The sequence below is a fragment of the Zonotrichia albicollis genome, chromosome Z (assembly GCF_047830755.1).
Source record: "Zonotrichia albicollis isolate bZonAlb1 chromosome Z, bZonAlb1.hap1, whole genome shotgun sequence".
NCBI classification, from domain to species: Eukaryota; Metazoa; Chordata; class Aves; order Passeriformes; family Passerellidae; genus Zonotrichia; species Zonotrichia albicollis.
The window spans coordinates 8,573,396-8,585,591 of record NC_133860.1 but is presented as its reverse complement, the minus strand read 5'-3'; the positions used below and the strand labels follow the sequence as shown (position 1 = coordinate 8,585,591).

The 12,196-nt window shown below is 41.8% G+C and overlaps 1 protein-coding gene across 7 annotated transcripts in view; it reads left to right on the top strand.

Annotated features, from left to right (window-relative positions):
- Positions 1-11,012, top strand: part of KATNAL2 (katanin catalytic subunit A1 like 2) — a 28,837-nt gene extending 17,825 nt beyond the window's left edge. For 6 of the 7 annotated variants that reach the window (XM_074533703.1, XM_026795313.2, XM_005490118.4 and 3 more), the window contains 5 exons: positions 1,620-1,711; positions 3,259-3,369; positions 8,825-8,987; positions 10,179-10,281; positions 10,611-11,012. In XM_074533703.1, the coding sequence (XP_074389804.1) occupies positions 1,620-1,711; positions 3,259-3,369; positions 8,825-8,987; positions 10,179-10,281; positions 10,611-10,750 (609 nt within the window). In that variant the 3' untranslated portion in view covers positions 10,751-11,012. The remainder of the gene's footprint in view (positions 1-1,619; positions 1,712-3,258; positions 3,370-8,824; positions 8,988-10,178; positions 10,282-10,610) is intronic. The other variant, XM_074533706.1, reaches the window with a different exon arrangement.
- Positions 11,013-12,196: the final 1,184 nt, after the last annotated feature.

Sequence of the window (12,196 nt, the reverse complement as noted above, 5' to 3'; positions counted from 1 at the left end):
CACAAACATCTTCCAGTCAAGTGCAGATGTAATGTTGTTTCAAGGGAGGTAGTTTGCTGGCAAGTGGGTAAATGCATTTTTGTGTATAAACTAGCATGGCTGAGCTGTGGTACAAAAGGTTCAGGGCTTCTTGTGCAGCGTCTTTGCCCATCCGAATCTCTCCATAACATCCACTAGCTCAGTGGAAATCCACAAGCCCTTAACCTGCCTTACCCTCATCTCTTGAGCTGCACTTCAGGTAAATGCAGAGCTCTTGGAAAAAAATAACCACAGCAAACTATTCTCTGGGAATTGTATTGTTTGTCTCTCTTGAAATGTAGGCAATGGCTGCAGCACACTTACTCGTCCTGCCTCCTTTGTCCTTTAAAATTGCATATTTTTCTCCTGACATTCCCTTTCTCTCTTACTGATTCTCTTGACATCTGTCTCAGTGGCTTCCTGGAATTTTCTTTTCTGGCAGTAGTGTGTGGGGACAATCTGGTTTCTTCCACCATGATACAGAAGGCTTTTGTGAACATGCTGCAGCACATGCATTTATATTGAATTTGTGGCTTTTTACCCTTAATTAAAGTTACAGCGGAATCAAAAAATGAAGTAAGGTTGTCGATCAGGAGAGCTCTAAGAAAAGTATTGTGTGAATTTATATCCTAAATTCACATGTGCCTGATGAAGGGGAAGTATATATGGGGTTTGTGGTCATTTGGAGGCACATCCTCTCATCCTGTTTTGCTTAGTTCTACATGGTAGTTCTGTATTTTATATATTATTTATTTTATGTATTTTATATATTATATTTCTAGTAAAATTGTATACTGGTCATGGTCTACTTCTTACTCTGGGCAAGTGGCTTAAACCCTGTGTTTCAAGCTCAAAGTGATGAAAATAAAAGTATCTTTTAAAATTTGATTTTTTCAAGTGTTCAGATTTAAAAGTGCCAGACTAATATACTGTTACTGATACTTATCTAAAAACTCAAAAACCACTTTACTCAAGAAGAACTGACAGTGTTTTCTTACTCCTAACACAGGCCTCTCCATGTTTACGGAAAATTAGATGAAGCTTCATTCTCCAAAGAGCAGATCCACATTTTTTGTTTCAGCTTTCAGTCCATTTTTTAAATTGTGATTGTTCAAGGAATTTATGTTTGTTTTGATCATGAAAAAAAATGAGTGCTTGATTTTTATCAAAAGAATCAGTGCATTTTCTTTCATTATTCTTCAGCTGACCTGCATTTTTTTTCCTCAAATCCTTATTTAAAAAAAAAAAGGTACAAATGGAGCAACAACAAAAGGCACATGTTTAATCTCAGTAACAATTTAGGAGTTCCCAGAATCCTCTGATGGATCATTTTCTTCTATCCCATTATTCTCAGGGTACTCTGATAGGATTTAGACAGAAAGATTTACACATAAAGACAGGATTACAAGGCTGTGTTCTTTATATCTCCTTTACAAACCTCTCAGATTTTGAGAGGATTCAGGGACCCTCAGCCTGGCCAGAGCTTTTTTCCAGCAGATATCCCCTGGGATGTGGGTGCTGTTAATTTGTCTTCCATGCCAGTTCACTTTAGTGTCTTCTTGTGTCAATTTCTCTTTCACATTTACTCTTCTCTCTGGCAGGTGTTGTTTGAGCTCGCCCGGTACCACGCTCCTTCCACAATTTTCCTGGATGAGCTGGAGTCAGTTATGAGTCAGAGAGGCACTGTTCCTGGGTAACTGGTGGGACCACTTTGGGATTAAAGAGAGAGGTGCAGTGTTTGTGTCAGTCACAGCAGAGAGGCAAGAGAGCTTCTGTGAGAATTAGCAAGGGGCTACAGGGACAGCAAGAAGGAGAGAGGTGCAGGGCTTTATAACCAGGTGTGCTGTACTTCAAAGGGATTTGAAATGGAAATAAAGGGCAGTGGTGAGGGAAACAACAGGTGAATTGTTAGAGGTAAGTAAGAAGCAGCTTATTTTGTGGCACTTAGAACATAGGCAGAGCAGAGTAATAGGGAGTGCACACAGTGGAATGGCCATTTCCATTAGGACAGATTTGGTGGCATTGTCAGGACTCCCAATTGCAGGACTGGAAGTATGTTGTTACTTGAATCCAAGGTTCAAAACAATTTTTAGTTAAAAACACATTAAAAAAGGTTAGGGATGGGAAAGAAGCCAGAGAAATATAAAAATATTGTTACAACCATTAGGAACCTATTACAGGGGATTTTATGATCATTTATGTGCAGTGAATTACATAAACACTTTACATGTATTATATTGTCTGTCTATATTGTATGCTTACTATTTGTAAATAGAGTATGTCCTATTGTGATTGGACAAAGATGCTACTTCTAGTCATTCTCACTTAGATGCAAATGTTTAGCCAAATTTGTCCCTTCATATGTACATTTAAAAGCTCTCATTAACATCACTGGGTTATATATTCTAATAAGGACTTTTATCCTCGATGCTGTACTTATTTTTACATGTACTTATTAAACACTGAATTGGCATTGATGTTTGAATGCCTTTGCAGAAATAAGTCATTAAACCTGAACTGCAGCCCTTAACATCTAAGGTCCTGATGTTTTCCCTGGGCTTGATCCAGGAGTTTCCAAGAGCTTCACATTTGGAACCGAGAGTTCCAGCTGGTTTTCTGCAAAACAGATTACCTGTATTTGGGCCAGAGTTCTTAGCACTTTGCTTAAGTTCTCCCTTTTGGAAGAAGGATCCTTTCTGTGTGGTCTCTGTCCTTTTCTAAATTCATATCAGTATGGTGTATTTTTCTGTTTTCTTTTGATAGAACATTTTGCAAAATGTTGAATTTAGTAGTAGTTTTATTTTCTTGTGGCCACTTCAGATTCAGTCACAGCAAAATGCTACCCTGAAGAGATAGGTGTACCAGTTATTTAATGGCAACTATCACATTGTAAGAATTCCCTGCTATAGATCAATCAATCAGTCAATCACTCAATTGGAGCCCTAGCTATTTTGCAGTAAATGTTGGTCTTGCATGGAGATTAACATGAAGAAAAAAACAAATAAATATTTTCTTTGGATTCAGTAATAGTGAATTCTCCTCACTTTAATGCACTGAAAAGAGTCCATTTAAGTAATCATTAGAAAGCTTGATTTTAATGCTTAGATGTTAGCTAATGGAGCTTAATCATGCTTTGAACTGGGGCAAAACTGTGACAAGGGCTCAGTTGCTGTGAATGACACTGTATAAATAAAGATGATTAATGCACTGAGCAAATACCATTTCTCTGAATCTTGGTAGTGGTGAACACGAAGGAAGTCGGCGGATGAAAACGGAATTACTGGTGCAGATGGATGGCTTGGCCCGATCTGATGATCTTGTATTTGTTTTAGCAGCTTCCAATCTGCCATGGTAAGAGATCCAGAGAGTACATTTTGAATACATTTTCATGAGCTTCTAAGCACAGATAAAGATTTTATTTAGACTTCTGCAGAAAAAGCCTTGATATTTGGTTAAGGCATTTAAAGATTAATTTTGAGCTTTTACTTTTAAACTCTTCAATTCTTGCTATTTGTGTCACATGAGAATAATCCATAATAAAGTCAACATATGCTGGTCGTACCAGCTGCTAATATTTAAAATGGAGTATTTGACTTTATAGGCAAGTTATTTACTATGTTTAAGCTAAGAAGGGTTTTCAGCCTGGAACTGTAAGGTGCTTAAAACATCTGGCGCTTAGAAGGATACTCCATAAAGAGGAATGTTGGATTTTATTAGTATCAAATGTGACTTTGAAAAGTTGAGGGACAAAATTCTCCAGTTTCTTCAACACAATTTAATATAGAAGAAAAAACAGTTTAAGACTGGAACTGTGGAATTTCATCAAGCTGAGCAGGATGTGTGGTGGGAACAAGACAAGTTGGAGAGGATAAGGAATGGAGGTAGCATTTGTAGTGCAAGAACTGTGGGTGCTCAGGAGAGGAGCTGCTGATCCTCACAGCACTGAGATCTTTGTGGATACCCTTGTCCCTAGGGGCACATGGAACTAAGTGGGTCTGTGCCCCTCTCACATGGAGAGCAGTGGGTCTGTGCCCCTCTCACATGGAGAGCAGTGGGTCTGTGCCCCTCTCACATGGAGAGCAGTGGGTCTGTTTCCTTCTCACATGGGTCAGAACAGGAGAAGATACCAGTCCTGCTTCCAAAAAATTTCAAGCCATGGTCTGGGAGTCGTTTGTTGGAGCCCAGTGGGGGGTGTTCATGGAATGACCTCATGTGAGCAGCAGTTCAGCAGCATTTCAAGTGGCAAAACTAGAAATTTGGCTTAGAAGTGCTTTGTTTAGTGAGATGATACCTGCCTAGCTCTGCAGTGTGACAGACACAGAGCAGGGCACCTAAAACCAGCTGGGAGCCAGAGAGGGCTCTGCACCCACAAAGCCACAGGCTTCATTTATGGATTGTTTTTCAACATCAGTAATTTCTGGCTGAATCTTACAAAGTTGCCAAGGGGACAAATGTTGGAAGAGCCTCTCCTTTGGGACTGGAGGGCGCAGGGTTGTGATCAGCAGACTGTTGGGAGTGTCTTGAATGTCACTGGGTGTGTAACCACAGCTGCTTCCTTTTAAGTACTTATAAAAAACTCTTAAGTCCTAGAGTATGTATTATTTGAACATACAAATGCACATTTTGGTTGTGCATATCACCAAATGTTCTCTCACAAAGTCTGTGGTAATATTCTGTTCCTCTTGTCAGCTGATCCCCTTTTTGTCAGGCCTGGCTGAAAAGGTCCAGGGAACAGGCAGGTAGAATTAAACAACAGAAGTGGAGTTTTTGCCTGAGAATTGAGGCTCAAAGGTAATATTTTCAATCAGTCCCATGTGGCAGGTAAGCCTAGCTTGTCTTGTCCAGGGTTTCCAGGCTCTTTAAATAAAAGAATGGCTATGTGAGCACCTAAAATTTGCATAGAAGTTAGCTGTACTAAGTTAGGCTGATCCCTACTCTGGCCCAGAAGTGTGAGTACAGAGCCACAATGGGCTTTTTTTAATAGCCATAATAGCAAAGTCTGTATGTTGGTTTCAGGGATTTATGTCTTGGACAAACTCATGAATTTAAATCAGTGCAAAATTCTCCCCATTTTGTTGCAATATCTGTATAAAAGGAACTGAGCTGAATGAGATTTAATTGTGTTCCAGTTGTGTAAGAAAATACTGAAAAAAATAACTGCTCCCTGTGTGGACAGTTAAGTTTGAAAGAGAATTAATACAGTATTGATACATTTTTCTCTCTGTCAGTAATACATATAAATGTTTACATTATTGCAGAATGGTTGCCCTTTCAGAAGAAGCTCTGAGCAGTGCATTGCACCTATGGTCTCTTAAATTATCCTGTGAGATAATTAAACATGCAGAGTGATTTTTGAATGTATATCTGCCTTACACAATCAATAAGCTTTCTGGGAACTTGTGTAAAATACACAGAATTCAGTTTTAAGTATTTTATGTATTTGATTTTTGATTATTTTATAATACTCAAGTTCTAATTTCTGCAAAATTGCTTCCTTGAAACATCCAAAATGACAGCCTTTTTTAAAGGTTGAGACAAAACAAAAAGGTTTCTGTTTTGAGGGACCTGCCCTGAGAGAAAGCAGTCAAGTCTTGAACAAGAGTGGCAGCTGGGGTTTTCACTTTTGAAAGTGTTATACCTGAGACTTTAGAAATTCCTTTTGGACTTTCTCTCTTGTTTGGTGGAAACGTTCCTACCACAGAGAAAATGCTTAAAGAAGGGCCTGGGTGAATGCTTAGAAAAGTGTTTGAGGAGGATGGAAAGCCTGGTGAAAGCCTGAGCTGTCGCCTCACTGGGGTTCTCCAGCCTTGAGGAATTTGGGATTATCTGCCTCCAGAGAGGTCAGCAGGTTTTAAACCTCTTTTAGGATCCCAACTATATATTTACAGATTATTTTTATGACCATTAGGTCACATTTAGCTCCTACTGTCAGACCTAGACTTCATCTCCAAAGGAATATTTCACAACAAAATATCAAAAGGCCTACTGCTACCTAAGCTGTGGCTTCACAGCACCGTCCTGTGCTCTTGCAAACATTTGTTGTTAAGCTGGATTTCAAGAGATTTGTTTAACATAGATATTTATTGATCAGGGAAAAAAAAATTAGTACCAAGCTGCTTTTAAAAGAATGAAAAGAAGCCTAAACAAAGCTCTTTACACTGTCCTAAGCTGCACAGCAGCTATTGATCTTCCTCTTCAGCCTGTGCTTGCTGCCCAGCCCTGCTTTCTGCTGCTCATCTGCAAGGTGTTTCTATTAACAAATTACTTGTTGAAATGGTTGAATGTAATTAAATAAAATAAAAGCCTTGTTAGTGAAGGAATAAAGAGATCCTTAATCATGTAGTGAATGTTTCCTACTGTATCAGCACATTTAATTCAGTTTTCATTGCAGTGCTGTTTTCTTCTCACCTTTACCCTCAGGATGGGTGAAGTTGTGGTGCACACTGATAATTCTTACCTTCCAACCCAAACTATTTTGTGAATCTGTGATGCCTCCTAATGTTAATTGCAAAAAGTCATCCATCTTATGGATCTGTAGAGCTTTGTTTATCTTTTCACGAGCATCTCTCAGTACTCCCATTGGCTGTTGTTTCAGAGAATATTTAGGTTGGCTCAGTGCTTTGTATTCTGCTCTGGTTAATGTCACTTAACCTTGCATCTGATCACTGACAAAACAATTCAGCAACAACCCAAACACTCGAGATAACAAAAACATTGTTTCTTTATTTCCCTCTTCAGCCAACAGGTCAGCGTAACCTTCTGGATAAACAGAATCACAGAATGAGTGGTTTGGGTTGGCAGACACTTTAGAGCACATCTAGTTCTGCTCTCCTGCCACGGGCAGGGACATCTTCCACTGACCAGGTTGTTCAAGCACCCTGGTTTTGAACACTCTGGGGATGGCACAGCCACAGAGCAGTGCGGCAGAGCTCCTCTGGGCACAGCAGAGACTTCTGTTGGAGACTTATTTACAGAACATGGCTAAGGGCGCTCATGAGTCTGTGTTCTTGGGGGGCCTGAAGCAGAAGGAGTGATGGAAAATGTCATTTGGAGGATTTGCAGGCTATTTGCAGAGGCTGGCTGTGGTTGTGCTTCACCTGCAAAGGCTTTTTAGAGTACCTGTGTGGGCACCTCTAAAACCCTGAGAACTTTTGCCCTCTTTACACAGATGATGTTAATGTGAGTATTAATATGCATAAATAACAGCAAAGGGTTTTCAGCTAGAGTAATTATTTCCAGCCAAGCAAGGCAATTTTAAGAAGTTGAGCTGAAAAATACATTTGGAATATGAAAGGAGACCAACATGGTTTTTTGTCTGTGCTGGGTGGGACCCTCTGCGAGAGGCATTGCACTGAACAGCACCTGAAGCAGCATAAAAATAATAATATCAATATAGCAATAATAATATTGTCAATATAGCAACAGCTCTTGATTAACAAATTCTGGTATTTACTTCTGAGGCCTTGATTACAAGCATAAGGGTGGATCTGAGTGAATTCCTGTTGTCCTCTGGGCTCCTGGTTTTCTGATTTTTGTGTTCATCATTTGGATCAGTGTATGAGGAACAAGGTCTCCCACATCATGACACTGTGGGGAAAGGGACACTTCTGTTCCTGCAGAGCTGACAGCCAAGCATGCTAAGATTGGGCAGCCCCCTGTGTGGGGATTTGTGAGCCCATTTTTGGGTTTTTTAATTGTGTGTTATGTCATAGAAACACTTGATATTAAAAAAAATGACAAGTCACCAAAGGTGACAGAAATCAGCTCTGGTGTTGGGCTACAAATCCATCTTGAGCTGGCTTTGAACACCCTGTGAACTAAAAGGGAGTTTCCTTTTAGAAGGAAAGAAACTCCATTTGTTGCTTTAAAGTTGACTTTGCTGGGAAAAATATTTCATCTAGGGAATTGGACATAGGGACAGATTTATTTAAGTGTATCTGCAGTCCCAGGTTGCAGGCAGAACCCTCCAGCAGCTGGTTCCTTGTGCCAACACAGGTGGAAATGATGCTTAGAGCTTCTGTTCTTCTGTCTGTACAAGAAACTTTGAAGTGGGTTTCCCCTGGATGAGATTTTCTTGCCAGGTATGAGGACTAAATAATATTTTAAACTGGACTAACAAGTCTGTGACTGAATGGGGCCAGTAGAGAAAGATTGGTACAGGACGTTTTTCTTATCTTTTTTTTTTTTTAGACAAAACATCATAACCAGTGTTGATGCTGACAGAATCTGAGTTTTTGGCTCACTGACACATTTATCTAGCGTGTTCACCCTGCACATGATATTTTTCATAAGGATAATGTCCTTTGTGGCTCTTTATTTATAATTGTGAAAATATAAATAAAAACAAAACAAAACTTAAACAAAATATAAATAATATAAACAATTATTTATAATTTGTATTGCAGGAGGAGTCTCAGTTTGGTGTCCTATTCTGCCATAATACACGGCCTCACATCCAAGACCTTCAGTCTGGATTTTATACCTACTGAGCATCCCTTACTAAGTAGCAATTAATTAGTCCTGAGAGTGCCCCAGACAGACAATTTGTAGTGACTCCTTAATAGCAGAGGGGGAAAGGGAGATATTGTTGCTGATGAGACATGCTGCAGATGAGAACCAGGGCAAAGGATGGAAACTGCAACTTCTCATTGTTATTGTTAGCATTGCTATCACAAGTAGCATGTCAATGAACAGGAATACTCTGGATAATTAACCCTTTTTTTTCTTTTGGCACAGCTAGGCGAGGGTGTTGCTGTCAAAGCCACGTCTCCACGCTGAGACGCTGCCTGTTGTCCTGTGCTTGCAGGGAACTGGACTCTGCCATGCTGCGGCGGCTGGAGAAGAGGATCCTGGTGGACCTGCCGAGCGAGGAGGCGCGGCGGGTGATGATCCAGCACTGGCTGCCCCCTCTGAGCAACAGCGGCGGCGTCAAGCTCCGGACAGAGCTGGACTACAGCCTGCTGAGCCGGGTGGGCAGGGCTGCAGCTGCTCCAGGGCTGGGACAGCACCTCAGCGTGCAGACACTGCCACACAGCGAGCTGGGCACCTCCTCAGCTCACCTGGGAACCAGCGAGAGCGGCACTGGTGGGACCTGGGGCTGGGCATGGCACACACATACACACAGAGACACACAGACACACACAGACACACAGACACACACAGACACACACATACAGAGAGACACAGAGACACACACAGACACACAGACACACACATACACACAGAGACACACAGACACACACATACAGAGAGACACACAGACACACAGAGACACACACAAGCAGAGACAGACAGACACACACAGCTGCACACCCACACACACAGACACACGTGGAAATCGCCATCATCACACAGCTCTGCCTGCAACACAGTGTGTGCTGGCCATCTCTGCTGGGCCAGCTTTTCAGCCTTAAATACAGGGAGACATCCAGCAACAGCAGATTTTATCACTGTTCTCACCAAGCTGGGAGCACTTCCAATTCATCAGGGTAATGAACAGTTAATTGTGAAGGGAGGGTTTGTCACAGCTCCACTGCTGTGGCAGAAAAGAGCATTTGGTAGTGAAGAGATTCAGTAGGTACCCCAGCTTCCTTCGTGTAGCCCTTTGTCACATCCTGGATTCTTTGGAAACAGAATCCTAGAATGGTTTGGGCTGTAAGGGACTTCAGAGATAATCTTGTTCCAACTTCCAGCAGTAAGCAGGAGCACCTTCAATTAGCTCAGGTTGCTCAAGGTCCCAGCCCTTAAATATTTTACTTTACCCAGCTGAGATTCTTACATCTGTTTACAGAGACAATACTGCTCAGTTCTGGGCTCATAAGGGAATACATTTATTTTATTAACTGCAAAGCTGAGGATGGACTCAGAAAGATGGGGTTTATTTCCCTTACAGAAAACTGGCATTTAGTAAAAAAATACCCAGTATTTTTCTTGGTCCTATGAGATGTTGCAGGCATGCAAAGGAAACAATCTACTGAATTTGAGGGGACAGTACAAAAAAAAATATTTGTGTGTGTGTGTCTCTGTGTATATAGATGTGTATTTCAGACAGCAAGAGACTTCACAAATATTTATATAAATACATACACAATATATATGCCTGCAAATTCCATTTATGTCTGATTCATGAACTGTAATGCATCATTCTCATTCCCTCACAGGAAACAAATGGATACTCTGGCTCAGACATAAAACTCGTGTGCAAGGAGGCAGCCATGAGACCAGTGAGGAAAATTTTCGATGCTCTGGAAAATCATCAGCCAGGTACCTCAGCTCTGAGCAGAGAATCTGGCCTGGGAAATGCTGATTTCCTGCTGTAACTCTTGGAACAAACATTCTAACTCCAGCAGGTGGAGCTCTGATATCTGCCTGGGAAAGTTAAAATCTACTGTTCCAAACCCTGTTAAATTTCTAAAAATCAGGGCTTCTTTTAAAGCTGTCACTATCTGTGCTCTCAGCAAAAATGCAATTTTAAATTTATCTCACTACATTTAGTCTGTTGTTTTCCTACATTAAGTGTTGGACTAGGCATGGATATTTAAAAGTGTCTTTTGATAATAGTAACAGGATTTATTCAATTCTCTTGTCTTTAGGTAACAGTATCTTGCCCACGATCCAGCTGGACACAATCACAACCACGGATTTCCTGGATGTGATCACCCACACCAAGCCATCAGCAAAGAATCTGAGCCAGAAGTACACAGACTGGCAGAGGGAATTTGAGTCTGTCTGACAGGAAAAATCAAAAACCTCCAAGCCATTTGCCATCCAAAGTGGCCTCCAAAGGAAGTGCTCTTGTTTCAAGGAACAAAATGCAGTGACAAGTGTCAGAGGGAAATCTTTACTTTCAAAATGCAGGGGTGGGTGAAGGGGTGGTGGTTAGTCTTTATTCAAAAAAGTTCTTGGAGTTAGTGTGATGGCATAATCCTATGCAACAAAGCCTGCAGCCTTAATTTTATGTATAAAGACTTAAAAGATTGATTGATTGATTGATTGATTGATTGATTCTCAGTCTTTATTCATGACAGATTTTGGGTAGAACTGGAGCAAAGTTTAAAAGCAGATAATTAGTGTAATTCTCAATTTCTGACACTCTGTAGAACATCACAGTCAGTGTAGCTTTCCCAGCAGAGACCTGCACCCTTCTTAATGAAACACAAAATAGGAGTTTTCAGTGAAATTAGCAGGACATGTAAATTTGGCTAGTTTGTCACTATTTTCAGCTGAGTTCAAAGCCTTGAAGCATGTTATTGTACCGTTGGTTTGGGGTATTGCCAAAGTGAAAAAGGCAAGGAATTAGAGAAAAACTGCAGAAAATCAGCAAATTTAGGATAATTAACTAAATTGGTGGCTACCTAATGCTGGTTTGCAGCCAGCCATAAAGCAGAATTGCAGAACCCCAGCATGGGTCAGGTTGGAAGGGACCAGAGGGGATCACAGCTGGCACCACATCCCTGCTGCAGCAGGGCCATCCCAGAGCACAGGGCACAGCATTGTGTCCAGAGGGCTCTGGAATATCCTTGGTGAGGGGGACTCCACTCCTCTCTGGTCTCTGTTTTTGTGCCTCCTGTGAGGGGAATTGCTGGGCTCAGTCCCTGCCCGTGGCTCTGGTGCCATTGCTGGGCCTGGAGCAGATCCTGGGCCCTGCTCTGTCCCTCCCTGCACACAGGGACAGCCAGGGCTGAGGGCCCTCCCACAGCCCTGCACAGCCCCAGCTCCCTCAGCCTGTTCTCCTTGGAGGGATGCTGCAGTCCCTTCTCCCCTCCCAGGTGTGCCAGCCTGCCCTGCCCGTGGGTGCTGCAGGGAGCTGTGCAGGCTGTGTGTGCCAAATGTTCCCCAGCTGGACTGTCCTGCTCACACTCATGGCCAGGTGCAGCCAGCACTGACACACGTCCTGCACTCTTCCCATCAGAAATTCCAACATTTTTTCATTTTTTGTCATTTTTTCAGGGTCCAGGTCCCATCACTGCCCTCTCTCACCCTCCTCCTTGCTCACCAATACACTTCCCCTCCATGCTGTTCTCAGTTTTCCTTGAGCTGGTGTGTGTCTGCATTCCAAGCACCAGGGTTGTGCAAACTTTCCAGCACATTCCAGGACCTCTGAGGCACTGACAGTCCCTTTTATTCCTGCATCAATCACACATTATTGGAAGTCTCCAAGGGAAATACCTTCACAGGA